The 19750-nt window shown below is 38.8% G+C and overlaps 2 protein-coding genes and 2 pseudogenes across 2 annotated transcripts; all 4 read left to right on the forward strand.

The window, feature by feature from the left end:
- Positions 1-1856: 1856 nt before the first annotated feature.
- Positions 1857-8325, forward strand: LOC141586993 (uncharacterized; annotated as a pseudogene).
- A 670-nt stretch (positions 8326-8995) lies between these two features.
- Positions 8996-11805, forward strand: LOC141586014 (cytochrome P450 76T24-like). The gene is made up of 2 exons (XM_074407110.1): positions 8996-10014; positions 10791-11805. Exons 1-2 carry the CDS (start codon positions 9100-9102, stop codon positions 11397-11399), a joined length of 1524 nt encoding a protein of 507 aa, XP_074263211.1. The 5' UTR covers positions 8996-9099; the 3' UTR covers positions 11400-11805.
- Positions 11806-11895: 90 nt separating this feature from the next.
- On the forward strand, positions 11896-15798 carry LOC141586015 (cytochrome P450 76AD1-like). The gene is made up of 2 exons (XM_074407111.1): positions 11896-13853; positions 14573-15798. Exons 1-2 carry the CDS (start codon positions 12963-12965, stop codon positions 15179-15181), a joined length of 1500 nt encoding a protein of 499 aa, XP_074263212.1. The 5' UTR covers positions 11896-12962; the 3' UTR covers positions 15182-15798.
- Positions 15588-18079, forward strand: LOC141587002 (cytochrome P450 704C1-like; annotated as a pseudogene).
- The last annotated feature ends 1671 nt before the right edge of the window (positions 18080-19750 follow it).

The raw sequence follows: 19750 nt of genomic DNA on the forward strand, positions 1-19750 counted from the left end.
TGTTGCCAAAAGTAAGAAGACGGTTACATAAAATGGATCACTATTTTATTCTGATCAAATGTAAATAAATGATTTAGCCTTTTAGATGGTCAAAGTCTCAAAAGTAATAAACATGTCCAGTGCTAACTGTAAAATGTTTAATCTGAGTTTAATTTAGAAATACTAAATAATAACACTCTTTTAACTATAGAAATTTACAAAAAATATATAACTGTCGACAGGTTAAATTAGAGGTCGCGGGTTCAAAGCCCGTGGATACAACTGTGTTAAAATTTATGAGCGGAAATTTTATCGCCCTATTACCCGGCTCAAGTCCAGATTAAACCGGATGCGGTTGATTTATGCACAAACAAAAAAGTGGTCTCTCATGATCACAAGATTCTCTCTAGGGTTTTGCCTATGAGAGCCTCCGTCTACTCTTAGTCTTTAGATCCTCCTTGTTTTTGAAGGTCTTTTCTCTACTTCCTTCGTGGCTTTGGCGGTTTCTTCTGGTTACCTTTGCTTAGATAGTTTCAGGTTGGTTGGTTAGGGCTTGTGTGAATGGATTCATCTGCTGAGTCTAGCCGGCGGATGGATAAGAGGATTATGGAGCATGATGACGATTTTGTGTGGGACGTAGGGGATGCGGAAAAGGAAAAGGAAATCACTGAATTTCTACTCGTAGGCAGAATCTGGTCTTCAAAGGCTATCAATGCTAAGGCGGCGGTCGACACTATGATCAAACTTTGGAGCACGAAAGGTACGGTTATAGGAAATCTTATTGATGCAAAAAACAAAATTTTTCTATTTAAATTCGCCATGGAAATAGACAAAGCGAAGGTCGTGGACGGACAGCCGTGGCATTTCGATAAGTATATTTGGTGCTTTAATGATCCTAATTGTGAAGGGAAACTGTCGGATACGCCATTAAATCAAGTACCATTATGGGCTAGGGTTTATGATTTACCACTCCGTGGTCGATCAAATCTTTCGAACGTGAGTAAGATTGGAATGCAGCTTGGTCATTTTGTTAAATTAGATGAAGCTCCACTGCCCGAACTGGAAAGGGCAATAAGAATCAGAGTGTTACATGATGTGAGGAAGCCGTTGAAGGATATGGTGCACACTCGAATGGCTAGAGGGGAGACGATTGACTTCGAAGTGAAATATGAACGACTTCCTATCTTTTGCTATGGCTGTGGTGTTTTAGGGCATGGCGAAAAAGATTGTGATGATGGACCGTATGAGGAAGGGGAACTACGCTACAGTGAAAGGCTGAGAGCATCTCCTAGGAGGGTGGTTAAAACGGCTGTGGAGGTGAATTATAAATGCTCGAGGGATTTGGGTGGGGTATTCGAAGATGAGCATCGACGTAAAGAAGAAGAGGATGTGTCGAGGATGATTGCCAAACTTCAACAGATATCGTTGTTATCAAAGAGCAAGAAAGGTAGGGCACAAACTGTAGAGAAGGAGGTGGGGGCTGAAACTATGAGGGGTATGATGGAGGGACTTGTTAGTGTCGATTCTAATTTAGGGAGGGAGTCTGCAGGGTGGGGGGAGAAGGTGATAGGGCCGGAGTCCTTGAATGGTAATGAGGAGGGAGAGGGGACTGGTGTGTCTGAGAAGAGTGGAAAGGGAGGAGTTTCTAATGAGAGTAGGGGAATGGCAACTTGGCAAAGAAGAATAAGGACGGAGGAGGTGGGGAAACCGATGAATGCGAGTGAGGCAGGAGGTTTGAGGGATGGGGCAGTGGGAAGCAAACGAGGACTTGCAATGGTGGTGGGTGTTGAAGAGCAGGGTGTGTTGAAGAGCCGTAAAATCATGGATGTATGTTCATCTGAGGCGGAGGTTGAGGGCACTCAACCCCGCCGGGCCCAATGAATATCCTTAGCCTTAACTGCAGGGGGCTGGGCAACCCCGATGCAGTAGGCGGTCTCCGTAATTTATTACGGAGAGAGGCCCCCGCTATGGTTTTTCTCTCCGAAACCAAACTTAGCGGTAATGAATTTAGGAGAGTTAGGGCTAGCTTAGTTGATTATGAGGGTATGGAGGTGGATAGTGCTGGGAGGTCTGGTGGCCTTGCTTTTATGTGGAAGAAGCACTTAAACTGTTCTTTTAGATCGGCATCCATTCATCACATGGATTTTGAGATACAAGGAGATGAGGGGAGTTGGAGAGTGACTGGGTTTTACGGGTGGCCTAGTGTAGCTGATAGGCACCTTTCGTGGGAATTACTTAGGGAGTTGGGGGGCCAGTCGAATGATCCGTGGGTTTGCATAGGTGATTTTAATGAGATTCTCTTCGCGACAGAAATGAAAGGGGGAGTTCGGGCTCAGTGGCAAATGAACAATTTTAGGGAGGCTGTGGATGACTGCGCTCTTAGGGAGGTTGAGTTTGAGGGATATGCGTTTACGTTTGACAATGGCCAGGAAGGAGTGGATAATAGACAATGTCGCCTTGACCGAGCCTTATGTAACGAGGCATGGACTGATCGTTATCCTAGAGCAAAGTTGTATCATTTAACTCGGGAATGGTCTGACCATGCCCCTATTTTACTCCGGTTGAACAGACGGGAAGTGGAGGAGCGAGAGGTTCGTAGGCCTTTTCGGTTTGAGCAGATATGGGTGGGAGAGCAAGGGTGTGAGGAGACGGTGAAGGATGCGTGGGAGGGTGGGGATATTGACCTTGTGGCAGCTCTGTCTCGGTGTGCGGACCATCTACAAAAATGGAAGGGGATTAGTATAGGCAAAATCATGAAAGACTTGCAGACCAAAAGGCGCAAATTGACCCGTCTAAATGAGGGTGGCAGAACGAAGAGGGAGGTAGAGGAGAGGAGGAGATTGGTTCGAGATATTGCTTGTTTGCTGAAACAGGAGGAGGTGTTTTGGCGACAACGCTCTAGGGCGTTGTGGTTAAAGGAGGGAGACCGTAATACTAAATTTTTTCATCAAAAGGCGGGGCAAAGAAAGCAACGAAATCACATTGCTAGACTAATCGACAATAATGGGAGGGTTAGAGAAGGCAGGGAGGATATTTCGAAAGTGGCTACTGACTATTTTGCGGAGTTGTTCACTTCTGGGCAGCCTAGAAATTTCGAGCATATGCTAGATGGGATTGCGGGGAGAGTGACGGATAGGATGAATGAGTTGCTGCGATGTGATTATAGTGAGGAAGAAGTTGTGAATGCGCTGAATCAAATGCATCCTTTGAAAGCGCCGGGACCAGACGGGATGAATGGACTCTTCTACCAAACCTATTGGCATATTGTGGGTAATGCGGTGGTCCGTACCGTGCTTAGTGTGTTGAGAGGAGCACCTCTTCCGGAGGGCATCAATAAAACCCATATTGTTCTTATCCCAAAAAAGAAGGCACCCGATAAGATGGTCGATTTCCGCCCAATTAGCTTATGTAATGTGGTCTATAAGCTAGTTTCGAAAGTTTTAGCTAATCGTCTCAAGCTGTTTTTGGGGGATATTGTGTCAGAAAATCAGAGTGCGTTTACTCCAGGCCGGTTAATTACGGATAATATTTTGGTTGCCTTTGAATTATTCCACTTTATGAAGAACTCAAGAAATAAAAATGGGCATATGGCGTTAAAACTCGATATGTCTAAAGCGTATGATAGAGTGGAATGGCATTTTCTGGAACGGGTTTTATTACGTATGGGATTTGACTCGAGGTGGGTTAATCGCGTCATGATGTGTGTTTCATCGGTCACTTTTTCCGTTTTGATTAATGGTAGCCCGTCGGAGGAATTTAGACCGGAGCGTGGACTGCGACAAGGGGACCCGTTATCACCTTACCTCTTTATTTTGTGTGCCGAAGTTTTGTCGAGTTTGGTGAGGCGTGCTGCTGAAAATGGATCGCTACATGGGATTAGAATTGCACCGGCTGCTCCTGTTGTTTCACATTTGTTTTTTGCGGATGATAGCATTTTCTTCATTAAAGCCAACCTAGGGGAAGCTATTTGCGTACAAAATATACTTCAGGAGTATGCTGCGGCATCTGGGCAAGTCATTAATTTCGACAAAACCACTGTGTCGTTTAGCCGTGGTACTAGGGTGACTGATAGAAATTTGGTGGCTGCGAGACTTGGTGTTCGAACTGTTGAAGTACAAGAGCGTTATCTCGGGCTCCCCACTGTTATTGGACATTCAAAGAGAGTTGTGGCTAGTGTCATTCGAGATAAATTATGTAAGAAATTGCAGGGATGGCGAGGACAATTATTTTCGAAGGCGGGTCGGGAAGTGTTGATAAAGGCTGTGGCCCAATCAATCCCGACTTATGCAATGAGTGTCTTCAAATTGCCGGCCAATTTTTGCGATGAACTACGGTCAATTGTGTCTCGATTCTGGTGGGGGTCAACGAACGGGAAAAGCAAGATCCCGTGGATAGCGTGGTCAAAGCTTTGTCGACCGAAATGTATGGGAGGACTGGGTTTTCGCGATTTCCACATGTTCAACATGGCTCTCTTAGGAAAACAAGCATGGCGTTTAGTCACGAATAAGGTTAGCCTTATGTCACGAGTGATGGGAGGGAAATACTTTCCTGGGGGTGATTTTATGAGTGCTAGTATGGGCACGAATCCGAGCTATACGTGGAGGGGAATTATAGAGGCTAGGGAGGTGTTGCTCAAGGGGTTAAGAAGGCGGATTGGAGATGGGATGAGCACCAAAGTTTGGACTGACCCATGGATCGCGAACACGCAGACGAGGAGGGTACTTTCACCAAGACGGGATGCGGATGTAAACATGATGGTAGCTGACTTATGGAGCCCGGATGGTACGTCATGGGATAAGGATAAGGTTCGTGAGTACTTTCTCCCTTTTGAATATGACCGGATTGTTAGTATGCGCATTAGTCTCACTAAGCCAGAGGACGCCTGGACATGGGAACTCGAAAAGAATGGCGAATACTCCGTCAAATCTGCCTACAGAGCGTTAACAAATGGAAGGGAGGATGAAGGGGGTCCGTCTGACAACTCGAAGGACAAAGTTTTGTGGGCTCGAATCTGGAAAGCGAAGGTTTTGCCTAGAATCAAGGTGTTTATGTGGCTCCTCTGTAATGATGCCATAGCCACGAAGTACAACCTAGCTACTCGGGTTCGCGGATTTGGTGTTGGCTGTCCAGTTTGCGAGAACGATATGGAGACTAGTCTTCATTTGATTCGGGGTTGTGGGGTTGCGGGTGGGTTGTGGGATAGGTTGGGAATGGAGGTGCGGATGGCGGATGGGTATGAGCGGGTGAGGGAGTGGGTGGAGGATGTGTGGAGGGAGTTGGAGGATGGTGAGATAGAAACATTTATGACGGGTTGCTGGGCATTATGGGAAGCTCGAAATAAATGGGTCTTCGAAAATACACGTGTAGACATCGAGAAGGTACGGAGGAGAATTGTGGATCTGTGTAGGGAGATGGGTGAGGAGGAGGGAAGTACGTGCACAGGGGAGGGAAATGGAAGTGGGAGGAGGCAGTGGGTAAAACCAGATGGAGAGGTGGTGAAGATAAATGTTGATGCAGGGGTAAGGGAGGGATGGGGCTCGGGGTTTGGGGTCATCTGCCGTGGAAATGAGGGTGAGGTGCTGTGGGGTTTGAGCGAACATAAAGAGGAGATGATGGAGGTGCGGATGGCAGAGGCTGAAGCTATGGTGATCGGAATTCAGGAAGCACGAAGACGGGGATACACGAAGATAGCCATTGAGAGCGACTGCAAGCCTTTAGTTGATGCGTTGTTGACAAAGGAACAGGGACGAAGTGATTTCCATTTGTTGTTAGACGATATTCTTTCGGTTTGTGATAGTTTTGAGTCGGTCTCTTGGTCTTTTGTTAGTAGAAATTTAAATAGGGTAGCGCACGAGTTAGCTCAGTTAAGTGCGATTCATAGCGGTCGTAAACTTTGGGATCTTGGCGATCTTCCACGTTACGTTGTTGATCTTGTTCATTTTGATTCTTATGGAATGAATTAATCCCATCTTTGGGATTTCAAAAAAAAAAAAAAAAAAAAAAGTGGTCTCTCAAAAACTTGGAAAAATAATTCTAACCGCCTTTAGTCGAATTTTGAAGCTCGAAACTTCACAGGAGCCCAAATCTTCACAACGCATCAATTAGGTACGCTAACTTGATTTGATCAATCATCGTATCATCGATACCTAAAATATTTTATAGGAATTCATATATTTGATCAATATAGTTCAATTACTTGTTTAAATTATCGGATTTTTGCTCTCAATCTTTGCTTCACTCATCTTATGTTAAATGATATGATTGAAGAGTGATTGCACATCAACTGTTTGTTAAAATGCGCGTAAATTTTGCGGTTTTTTTTATTGTATTTCTATGATTTTAACATGAAATAATCAAGCAAACAATTAATTTTGATTAGATAGTTGTTGTTTGTATTACATGTAATGTTGTGGATTTTAGGTGTGTTGTTTTGGTTCTTTTCATGTTCATGTGACGGGATTAAATATACGCTAGTTGACGCAAACCTACTGCAATTCTTCTCTTGTATTGGCTGTATACATTGTATTAACTCTCAATGTCGGTCATGATCACTGTAATGGTCAGGGAGGCGCTTCTAGTGTCATGGTTTATTATGACATTTTTAATACGGAGTATCACTTAAAAGCCGTATTGGTCTAGTTATGTCTTTATTGGCCTTTTATCAGCCAAGTAATTGCATAATTAGCCTTGTATAAGCTGTATTGGTCTAGTTACGTCTTCAAATCACTCATATAAGCCGTATTGGTCTAGTTACGTCTTGATTAGCCTTGTATAAGCCGTATTGGTATAGTTTCGTGTTTATATCACTCATATAAGCCGTACTGGTCTAGTTATGTCGTTATTAGCATAGTATCAGCCAAGTGCTATACTGTTTAGCAGTTTGTGCTTCATTTGCCAGTGCAGTTCTCAACACAATCTAACATCTAGTTAGAAACAACATCTCTAAGTAACACACTGGTAAGGTCACAACCACGTTCACTTGTATTTTGCGGTGCTTGTTTTGATTTGTGTGGTTTATCACCAACTAGAGGTGATCGCATGGCAGATTGGAACGTAGCGTAGCTTCTATTGTTGCAGGATAGTTGGTGACAGAAAGAAGAAAATGAATATATTGAATTTGCTGTAAATCCTATAATTGAATGTGTGGTCAATCTTTTTTTTTTTTACCAGGCTCTGTTTGCAGCAAGGAGTCAGGGACAGATACAACATCGAGCACATTGGAGTGGGCATTCACAGAACTACTGTGCAATCCTGAAAAACTGTCTAATGCTCAAAATGAAATAGACCGTGTAATTGGGAAGCATAACAGACCAATTCAAGAGTCCGACCTCTCAAAATTACCCTATATCCAAGCAGTGGTGAAAGAAACCTTGAGGTTACACCCACCTATTCCGTTTCTACTACCACATAAAGCCGAAAAGATGTAGAACTATGTGGCTACTTTGTCCCCAATAATGCACAAATATGGGTTAATCTGTGGGCAATTGGTTGTGACCCAAGCGTGTGGCGGAATGCACTTTCGTTTTTGCCCAAAAGGTTTATGAAGAGTGAAGTTGATGTCAAGGGTAGAGATTTTGAGCTAATTCCCTTTGGAGCAGGAAGAAGAATGGGTCCTGATGTGCCACTGGCTCATAGGATGGTGCATCTAATGTTAGCAACTCTTCTTCATTCTTTCGATTGGAAACACGCTCATGGGTTATGTCCTGAAGATATAGACGTTGAGGAAAAGTTTGGACTTACTCTACAAAAAGCCCAACCATTTCAAGCTATTCCCCTTATAAGATGATCCAAGTATCCGACAACCAGGCAAGTAACTGCTTTGTTTTATGCATAAAGAAGAATAAATATCGTCTTATAAGCTGCTATAATTCCTCTGTCCGTGGATAAACATCTTGGTTTTCATTTTAGGCATCCATGAATGAACTTCCTGCTTGTGATATTTCATCTTTTTTATGTTATTTGTGGTCAATATGGTTTGTGACCTCACATCATTTTAGCAATCAATTTAGATTTCCGTTCACATCTTACTATGTTCGTTAACTTTTGAGCAAAATATACCAGGAAGTTTATTCATGGAAGAATGGAGTAGCATCTTTGTAATGGTCTGCTATGCTTTTTGGTTGCTGAAATGAAAGAGTGATTTTGTGTGTGGAAATTTAAGTACCAATAGTTTTTCACAAATTATGCGTAGACTATAGTAGAGTTGACCTGTTTAAGAGTGGGCGGAAGAGCAAGAAGGCTCGACACAGAGAGAGGCCGGCCTTGGTGAAAGTTCTTACTTGTATGGGCACAAGTAATAGTAACATGTCGAGGAAAATGAAAGTTTTCAAAAGATATGGAGCCATTAATCTCAGTGACCTTAAATAAAATAATATACATAAAGAAGAAATATTTAAATGTAAACGCCGTAGAAAGGGAGTAAGATTGTTCATCTAATTGTTGGAAAAATTGGTGTCTATTTGTAATTTTGTATTGTTTCTGAAATAACAACAAAATATTTATCTAGTACCTAATAACCTAAACAAGACGAATATGATTAGTTCAATAATTAATTTGAATATCCTCTTTTAGCACATTTGAAGTTTAATAATTCTTTGAATCGTCTCACCTGTTCAAAATCAGAAGCTTTTAGACTGCTGTCCAGTCTCACAAGTGACCACACGTATTTTTGGTCAAAATTGGAAGCGTTTGTTTATTTTTGGATATTATGTGGTCAAAATAAAAACACAAACACTTCAAAAGCTGATACTTGACTTAATGAGTATGACTTGAGCAAATGTACACATGACACAGTCGGCCAAATACATTAAAACTACCTACACAAGAAGTTGACGTGTTGGGATATTCTCACAATTACTTTCCAAAATATGAAAATTGTACGATTTAAAGAGTATAGATATAAGCAAATAAGGATCACATATGATGATGCAAGTGGGGTAAATGTGTGTCTGAGATGAAATGCAGGTGATATATTGAAAGGTAATTTAAAACTATCAAAAAGTGAAAAATGAAAGATATTTTAGAGACGGCGAGAGTATTTTCTAACATGCATTGTGATATTTCCAAGTTTTTTGTGCTCAAACTTGAGTAATATTCTTGTGGCCTATATTAAGGGTTTTTATGGATCTCGATTTAATAGGTTGGAAACTTAATGCTTTTATAACAATGGAACCTTACATCTTATCTCTAATTCTTATCTCTATAATCTTCATCATCTTTTTAGTCATTAAAATTTGTCAAAAATCTACTGTATCCAAACTTCCACCGGGTCCTAAAGCATGGCCTATCATAGGCAACATACACCAGCTCGGCGACAGACCACATTGTTCTGTCGCTGAGCTATCAAAGAAGTATGGCCCCATAATGACTCTCAAGTTAGGGACTAAGACCACTATAGTAATATCATCCCCTGCAGTAGCAAAAGAAATGTTCATTAAGCACGACTTAGCACTTTCTGGTAGAGCATTCCCGGATGCAACTAGGGTATCGAACCATCATAAGCATTCCATGGTTTTTCTCCCAGTAGGACAGAAATGGCGTGACCTTAGAAAAATCGCGGTGGTTCAGGTATTCACTAACCATCGTCTGAATTCGAGTGAGGGTTTAAGGCAGGAGAAAGTAGGTGAGCTAGTTGATCATGTACGACATTGTTGTGAGAAAGGCCAGGTTGTCAGCCTAGGCAAGGCCGTCTTTACTACAACGTTGAATTTATTGTCCAACACATTTTTCTCAATTGATCTAGGTAACCATGATTCGTCGAGTCAGCAAGACTTTAAGGTCATTGTTCGGCATGTGTTAGAGTTAGTTGGGAAGCCGAATGTTTCAGATTTTTTCCCGTTGGTTAGGCACTTGGATTTGCAAGGAGTGTTGAGAAAGACTTCGGTTTATTATAATAAGATGGCCGGAGTTTTCAATAGGATTATTGAAAAAAGATTGAGTGACGGTCTTGCCGTAAAAGATGATGTTCTTGGTACTCTACTTAAGCTGGCTGAAGATAATGAGTTGAGCCTGGAAGATGTCAGACATATGCTCACGGTAAGACTTCTGTTGTCCAAGCATATATAGTTCAATGCTAAAAAAAGATTGCATGTCTGCTCCCTACCCCTCCTTAGCAAGAACTCCTGATAGATTGCTACATAATTAACTACGGAGTACTTTGCTAAATTAGTCACTAGTTTGTTGCTGAAACAGAGAAAACTAGGAGTCATTACGGCAAATAAACGGTGATGACTCAATCCGAACCCCAAATGCTCTGACCCACAATTACCTGATCAGAACATAACCCGACTTGACTCCAAATGACCCAAGTGAATTCACGACGACCCAAGTGACTTGAATCAAAAATTACCCGACCCACTGACCTGCACCAAAAATGACTCGATAACATCGTGTCCTGGTTCAAAGTGGCTGACTCAGATGACTAGTTTGCAAGTGTCATTTGAATGTGGCCATTGTTTTTAGAGTTGCAAGGGAGACTCAGATGACTAGTTTGCAAGTGTCATTTGAATGTGGCCATTGTTTTTAGAGTTGCAAGGGAGAGTTTATGATCTAGAAATGACTGGGCTCAATCATTTTGGAATTTCGGTACCCTTGGTTATCCCATTTCTGATTATGAAGTAACATAGTTTTTATACAATTTAAGTCCCGATTTTCATCATGAATAATCTACAATCTATATTGAATGGGTAAGACTACGTACAATCGACACCTCAGCCCGCCACTGGGGACAATGGCCAATGAGCATTCAATACACTGATATATCTTGATCACATGCATCACCTGTTCTCATATATACTTTTGGTGTGCATCAGGATCTATTTATAGCCGGGACGGACACAACATCAAGCACATTAGAATGGGCAATGACAGAATTATTGCGCAACCCAGAAAAAATGGCAAAAGCTCAAGATGAACTAGACCAAATAATTGGCAAGAATACTACAGCAATTCAAGAATCTGACATCTCAAAGTTACCATATATTCAAGCAGTGGTAAAAGAAACATTCAGGTTACACCCACCAGCTCCATTCTTAGTACCTCATAAAGCCGAAAAGGATGTACAACTCTGCGGGTTCTCCATACCCAAGGATGCACAAATATGGGTCAACGTATGGTCCATAGGACGCGATTCAAGTGTATGGCCAAACGCTATTTCATTTTTGCCTGAAAGGTTTATGGAAAGTGAAGTCGATTTTAAGGGCAGAAATTTCGAGTTAATACCATTTGGAGCAGGAAGAAGAGTGTGTCCCGGCATACCACTGGCTCATAGGATGGTGCATCTAATGTTAGCAACTCTTCTTCATTCTTTCAATTGGAAACATGCTCATGGGTTACGTCCTGAAGATATAAATGTGGAGGAAAAGTTCGGACTAACTCTACTAAAAGCCCAGCCACTTCAAGCTATACCCCTTATAAGATGATCCAAGTATTCTACTACATAGCAGGCAAGTGACCGAGTTCTTTTATGCATAAAAATTACTACCGTCTTATAATTCCTCTGTCCGTGGATAAACTTCTTTGTTTTCATTTAAGGCTTCCATGAATGAACTTCCAACTTGTGATATTTCTTACTGAGTACTTGTGTTATTTATGTTATCTTTTATAAATATAGGTTGTGACCTTTACATCTTTTAGCGACTTATGAGCAAAACTTACCAGGAAGTTTATTCGCGGATTGATGGAGTAACACTTTTGTAATGGTCTACTATGCATTTTGGTTGCTGAATGAGACTTATATGGAGTATGTTTAAAATGAGCTTCACTATGGTCAGTATTGTTTTGGAGGCTTAAAGATGCTTAAATAAAAATAGTATTGTTTGTCCAAAAGGAGTACTTTTTTGTGTGTGGAAATTTAAGTACAAATAGTTTTTCACCAATTATGTGTGTACTGTAGTAGAGTTGTGTTTAAGAGTTTGTTGGCAGAAGATCAAGAATGAGAAAATTTGAGTAAAAGTATTCTCCCCTCTATCCTAGAATATACTCCGTAGTTCTTATGTTTTTGAGTACTATACTAAGGGCATCAATAATAGAGCTTTGTCAACAAAGGTTTGTGTACTTTTTAGAGGTTTGTTGACAAACAAACTCTCTATTGTTGGGAATGGGGGTTGAGGTTCATAAATGAGAATGTTTACAATTTTGTATACAGGTTTGTGTTTTTGGTTGTGAGTGATAGTGGACCCCATGTAGTATACTTTTGTGAGGTTTGTCTATATTTAAGAGATTTGTTTGTTGTTGTATTGAGATTTGTGTATTGAGTGATATGACATTAGACAAACCTCATTTGGGGTTTGTCTATTGCTAATGCCCTAATAACACGTTGAGGAAAATGAAAGTTGATGAAAGATATGGTCATTAATCTTACAACAATAAGTCTCTCTTGTGACGGGTCAAATATCACCCACATGGGTAGATAAGACAAAAATTAAAGTGTTTAGGGAGTCACAAATGATTTGTCTTATCCATCCATGTGAGTTTTACTTGACCCGTCACAAGCTTGTGACGGATATCGGCCGTCACAAATGAGAATTTGTGATCTCCCAAATAACAAAGGTAGAAATGTTTATTTTATTTTCTAGTTAGTTGTATAGAAAAAGTAGGAACTTTATTAACGGTCTCAGGATAAAGGGGGTTAAATATGAACTCAGAAGCTTGGTATTAAGAGGGTACAATAAGATTGTTTCTTTGTACGTATTTTGTTAAGCACACTTTGATTGATTGACCCTTCATTTCTCTTTAGTATATTTTTATTCAATATTTTGCATCTGCCTAAAGCTTATGTGGTCATACTTTAACTTTTATGAGTATTAAATCTTAGTTGACCAAAATGTACACACGGTAGAGTTGGCCGACTACACATGTTGACGCGTTAGGATATCATTTTATACTTCTTGTTGTATATTTTAATGTGCATTGTGAATTTTCTAAGTGTTTGTGCTCAAATTTGAGTATATAAGGGATTTTATGGACCTAGATTTAATAGATATATGAAATTTGCTTCTACAAAAATGGAACCTTACACTATATCTCTAATTCTAATCTCCATAATCTTCGTCATCTTTTTCGTAATCAAAATTTGTCGAAATTCTACTAAATCCGAATGTCCTCCGGGACCTAAAGCATGGCCTATCATAGGCAACATACACCAGCTTGGCAATAGACCACATCGTTCTGTCGCCGAGTTATCAAAAAAGTACGGTCCTATAATGTCTCTTAAGTTAGGGACTGTGACTACCGTAGTAATATCATCCCCTGAAGTAGCCAAAGAAATGTTCCTTAAGCACGATTTAACATTTTCTGGTAGAGCATTTCCGGATGCAGCTAGGGTATCAAACCACTATAAACATTCTATGGTGTGGCTCCCAGTATGCTCAAAATGGCGTGACCTTAGGAAAATCGCGGTGGTTCAACTATTTACAAACCATCGGCTTGATTCGAGCCAGGGTTTAAGGCAGAGGAAAGTAGGTGAGCTAGTTGATCATGTCCGACATTGTTGTGAGAAAGACCAGGTTGTTAGCATAGGCAAGGCTGTGTTTACTACCACGTTAAATTTGTTGTCCAACACCTTTTTCTCGGTAAATCTAGGAAGCTATGATTCCTCGGATTTGCAAGAGTTTAAGGACATTGTTTGGGCTATGATGGAATTGGGTGCAACACCGAATGTTTCGGATTTTTTCCCACTGGTTAGGCACTTGGATTTGCAGGGAGTGCTGAGAAAGACTGCGGTTAATTATGATAAGATGGTCGGAGTTTTCAATAGGATTATTGAAAAAAGATTGAGTGATGGTATCGCCGTAAAAGATGATGTTCTTGGTACTCTACTTAAGCTGGTTGAAGATAATGAATTGAGCCTTGAAGATGTCAGACATCTGCTCATGGTAAGGTTTCTTGTTTTTTATTTTTATTTTTATTTTATTTTATTGAATTCCCGTTTGTCATGCAAACGTTTATTTTAAGATAAGATGGTCGGAGTTTTCAAGACGAGATTGCAACGTCTGGTCCCTACCCCTCCATAGACAACAGCTCCCCATAGATTGCAACATTCATGACTACTAGGGTGAAGTAACTGCTATATTGTTGAGAAATATATATGGGTCTTTCTTTCTAATAAACTTGACGAATCAAATGATCCGACGTGAATCAACCCAACCAAACCCGATTTGGACATGCAAAGTACGACTTTAAAGTTGACTGAAACCCAAAGTGATCTGAACCCAATGTTCCAACCTGAGAATGAGCCGATTTGAAAGGTTTCAAAAAACAAATTAGCCCATCTCAAGTATGACCCGGTAATACTATTCCCGAAAAATGATTTCACACGAATCCGACCCCAGCTGAATGACATGTTAGCTAGATATGGCCGGTGTCTTTAGAATTGATGGAGCATTATACAAAGTGACAATTTAGGATAGCCAGCTCAAAATTGGTGTAGAGCTTAAATACCCTTGTTTATTCCATTTTCATCTGTAAAATTATAGTTTGATGCATTTATGTGGCAATTTTCGTTATGGATAATCTCCTATCTATATATTAATGGATTATTAATACATCCCAATCACCCGCACCACTTCTCATGTATACTTTTGGTGTGTATTAGGATCTATTTGTAGCGGGGACAGACACAACCTCTGGCACATTAGAATGGGCAATGACAGAATTACTGCGCAACCCAGAAAAAATGGCAAAAGCTCAAGATGAATTGGACCAGGTAATTGCCAAGGATAATGCGGCAATTCAAGAATCTGACATCTTGAAGTTACCATATATTCAAGCAGTGGTGAAGGAAACATTCAGGTTACACCCACCAGTTCCATTCTTAGTACCCCATAAAGCCGAAAATGATGTACAACTTTGCGGGTTTTTCATACCCAAGCATGCACAAATATGGGTCAATGTATGGTCCATTGGTCGGGATTCAAGTGTATGGCCAAATGCTCTTTCATTTTTGCCCGAAAGGTTTTTGGAAAGTGAAATCGATTTTAAGGGCAGAAGTTTCGAGCTGATACCATTTGGTGCAGGAAGAAGAATGTGTCCCGGCATGCCACTGGCTCATAGGATGGTGCATCTTATGTTAGCAACTCTTCTACATTCTTTTAATTGGAAACATGCTCATGGCGTAAGTCCTGAAGAAATAGATGTGGAAGAAAAGTTTGGAGTTACACTACAAAAGGTTCAGCCACTTCAAGCTATTCCCTTCATTAGATAATCTTCTCAATTGTAAGATTTCAAACTGGAAGATAATTTGTTTCTTACACCTAATGCAGATTGCATCCTTTTTTTTCTGAGTAACTCTCTTATAGGACATAAAACGGGCCAGTAGAGAAAAATCCGATTTAAAAGTGGAAGTTATTAATAAGAAAAAGGGATTTATCGGATTATGATTTCGGCTATTGTTGTGAAGGGTCACTCCTGAGTGCTGTGATATAAGGTCTCATACAACACAAATTTTTTTAAAGTAGTTGGTTGTATTTCTTTTGTTTGCTTTTATATCCGATTTTTCTTAGACATGAACTCTTTTCAGCCATCTTCACTGTTATAACAGTCATCATTTTAGCCATCTGTATCGATCTACTCTGGAAAATCAATCCGAAATTCTTACTGTCCACCCATTGATGGAACCGTGTTTTTCCAACTATTCCACTTGAACACTTCTTGCCTTGGATCAAAGTGAATTCGAACGACAGATGTTCGAACCATAGAGCACATTTTGAAGACCAAGGTTGAGAAGTACGCAAAAGGGAAGACTGGAAGTACAACATCGATATATTAAGAGTTTTGTTTGGGGAAAGGATTGTTGCTGTTAATGGAAACAAATGGAAGCAACAGAGGAAACTTTCAAGTGTCGAGTTCTCAACCAGGATGTTAAGGGATTTCAGCTGTGCTGTTTTTCAAAGAAATGCTGCCAAATTTAGTCAGGTATATTTCCGAATATTCTTAGGCTAATGTTATTTTTGACATCCATGTAAGTAACTTTGTGCTTCTCGAGTTGCTTGCAAGCTGTCTCGTCTCATTATCATCCCTAGGAAGACAATTGCGCTGGTCTGTTCACTTTTGATTTTGATGGCCTTTGAGAAGGTAAGATGACCCGATTTGGGGTGGATTGAACTGCCTATGATGATGCAAATGCATTGGTATACTGGAGATTTGTTGATCCTTCTTGGAAGATTAAGGGTGTGTTTGGATAGTAAAAGTGGAGGGAAAGGGAGGGGAGGGAGAAGGAGGGAAGAGAAAGGGATGGAAGGGAAGGGGAGGGAGAATGGAGGAGGTCATTTTCCCTCCAAATCTTGCCTTTGTGAGAGGAAATAATTTGGCTTGGAGGGGGGAAGTGGAAGGATTCATTTTCCCTCCCCTCAAAATCCCTCCACCTCCATTTTGCTAACCAAACAAAGGATTTATCATCCCTTCCTTTCCCTCCCCTCTCTTTCCCTCCAAATCCTCCTATCCAAACAGACCCTAAAGGAGCAATTAACATAGGATTAAGGATTAGGGATCTATTGGCCGTATCAAACCAGGATTTACTTCAGCCGACTCCAAATGATTTTGGGACTAACGTTTATTGTTGTGAAAGTGACAATTCGATTAAGTCAGTGTTTGAACAAAAAAATGGTCAGAATTTTTGCAGGATGTGAAGGAAGATATATTGTGTAGGTTTCTGAACTCAGCAGGATATATCCTTGTCAAATGACGGATCAATATCTAAGGGACATTATACTGAACATGATTGCAGGAAAAGATCGTACTGCAAATACAATCTCATGGTTTATTTACATGCTTTGTCAAAGTCCATTCATGAAAATATTGTTGAAGAGGTGAGGAAAGTTATATTAGGGTCTGAGACTGTGATTGATGTCCATAATCTCGTTGATCGAGTGACTGATGTAGCACTAGACAAGATGCATTACCTTCATGCTGCTCTTACAGAGACTTTGAGGCTTTATCCTGGAGTTCCTGTTGTTTGGCCTGTTTATAGATCTGCACTGTTTGTTTTTCAATATGAATTTAATTCTTTGGCTTGTAGGTATAAAATAAGGCAGACTGATGCACAAAACTGTCTTGTTTCCATTCTAAACTCCCTCACTTCTTTTTATAGCTGTCATTCAATGCAATTTTCGATTTTTTATCTTATCACATGTCATTCGTAAAAAGCATCCTAATTATTTTAAGACTTCACATATGTGAATCTCCTTTACCCCGTCAACTGAGCCTTGAGGCACTGGTGTAATATTGCAGTTGACACAATTATCTGTGCTTTCTATACAAAAAAGTAGCAGTCTATTCTCTTAATGTTAACATTACTTCATTACTGTTTTCTGTTCATGTGGAAATACCTTTGTATTTTCAACACGGTTAGTGTTACGAGATTTCTGAGTTACTAGGTAATGTTAAATACTGCTGTTGTTGGATATACCACAGTGTAGGATGGAGGGTCAGCAGAAGAAGATGATGTACTGCCAAATGGTAACAAAGTGAAGAAAGGAGATGACATATACTACATAGCCTTTGCAATGGGAAGAATGCCTTACACCTGGGAAGATGATGCTGAGGAATTTCGGCCAGAGCGATGGCTTGACCGTAATGGAATTTTGCAACCAGAATCACCTTTCAAATTCATAGTATGTACGTGTTTGCTTTTCCGAAACAGGTTATGACTTATAGTATCTACCCCTCATTGAATGTACCAGCTAAGCTATCAGACATCTGTACATTTCATTAGAGGAAACAGTACGTACTTAGTTTCAGTGTTTCCGCTTCTTCTGAACATCTTATTGACATTACTACCTGTATCATATTGGCTGTGGCAGGCGGGGCCATGAATTTGTCTCGGAAAAGACTTTGCTTACAGGCAGATGAAGATAGTTTCAATTTTGCTTCTTCAGTTCTTTAGGTTCAAGACAAGACGAGGAGGGTTACATATAGCCATATAGGACTATGCTTACACTCGGTCTCCTTGTTAGAGCACTACCAAGAGTTCAAAGAATAAGCTAACTACTGCACATTGTTTGTCCAGCAATTTATAGCTAGTACTACTAAGGTCTTAAGACTAATTTGTCAATGTAGACAGTTTTTTCAACTCGACTGCATCCATATATATATGACAAATTGTGTCCATCGATCCCAAATCATTGTGATGTGTAAAGTGTTTGCTATTGTATTTGTTTTGTCCAAGCCTGGAACATTTTGACATTTTCTTTTTATATCTTACAAACAGCGAGTGCTTGGCCAATTACAATTTCACAATTTAGAGTAAAAATGATATCAAATTAATAAAACGGTATAAATGATGTAAAATGGATCACTTTTCCATCCGCTCTAATCAATTATTTACACGTGACTAAAATATTCTTTACAAAAAAGTAGGGCGACGGATGGAATAATACACATGATTAGTGTCAACGATAAAATGTTTATCCTCATTTAAATGAAGTATTATAATAAATAAAAGAGTCATCTTGATTAAGGTTGTAAATGAGGTGAGCCCCTCGACAAGCCCTTGAAATCGGCTCGGTCGAAATTCGACTCGAGATCAGTCAACTGAGCTCGAGCCAAGCTGAGCCTAGCACACTAAGGCTCGGCTTGGAGGCTTTTTTTTTTTAATTAATTAATGTAACATACTCCATAGTGTGCATCAATAATATTTAAATTAATTTATATCATTTTTATGATAAATTAACTAAAATATTAATTTAAAAAATAAAATAACATATGAAATGTTATTTTAAGCTAATAAACGAAAAAAACTAGTTTAAATTCAAATTTTTAACTTAAAAATTACGCAAATTACTCTACAAGTCTATATTAGAATTTAAATAACCCTAAGAAAAAAATGTACTTAAACAAAACTTGAACTCGGACTCAGACTCGTAAAATATCATATGAGCCGAGCTTAAACTTTGGTTTCAAGAATTCAAGCTTGAGCTCTCGGACTCAATTTTTACAATATGGACTTATGGAGCTCCTCGGTTCGGTTACACCCCTAAGTTACCGAATGTATAAAATCCGTCATAAAAGTGGTCTCTCAGTAAGGTCTTGTTCTTTTGGACTGAAATTGTCTGAACTGAACTTAATGGAGCTGAACTGAACTGAACTGAACTGAATAGAGTTGAACTGAAATGAACTGAACTGAAATAATAATAATAATAATAATAATAATAATAATAATAATAATAATAATAATAATAATAGTAATAATAATAAAAATAAAATAAAAATAAAAATAAAACAAATGTAAATAGTAATATAATAATAATAAATATGTTATTAATAATATTAATAAAAATGAATATATTAATAAAATAATAAATATAATATAATAATAGTAATAATAATAATAATAATAAATATTAAAAAAAAATGTTATAATAAATAATAATAATAATAGTAATAATAATAATAATAATAATAAATGTTATAATAATATTATTCATTATTAATAAAATATCAATATATTAATAATAATAACTAAAAAACAAATATGATAAGTATAATATTAATATTATAAATAATAATAATTAATATAAATAATAATAATAATAACAGATGTAATATAATAATTAATTAATATAATAATAATAAATATGTTATTAATAATATTAATAAAAATGAATATATTAATAAAATAATAAATATAATATAATAATAGTAATTGTAATAATAATAATAATAATAAATATTAGGACCCTAAATATTAATACCCTAATATTGCAATTAATCATAATAGTATAATAATAAATGTAAATAGTAATATAATAAATATTAAAAATAAATTTTAATAAAA

This window comes from Silene latifolia, chromosome 6, assembly GCF_048544455.1.
Source record: "Silene latifolia isolate original U9 population chromosome 6, ASM4854445v1, whole genome shotgun sequence".
In the NCBI taxonomy this organism is placed as follows: Eukaryota; Viridiplantae; Streptophyta; class Magnoliopsida; order Caryophyllales; family Caryophyllaceae; genus Silene; species Silene latifolia.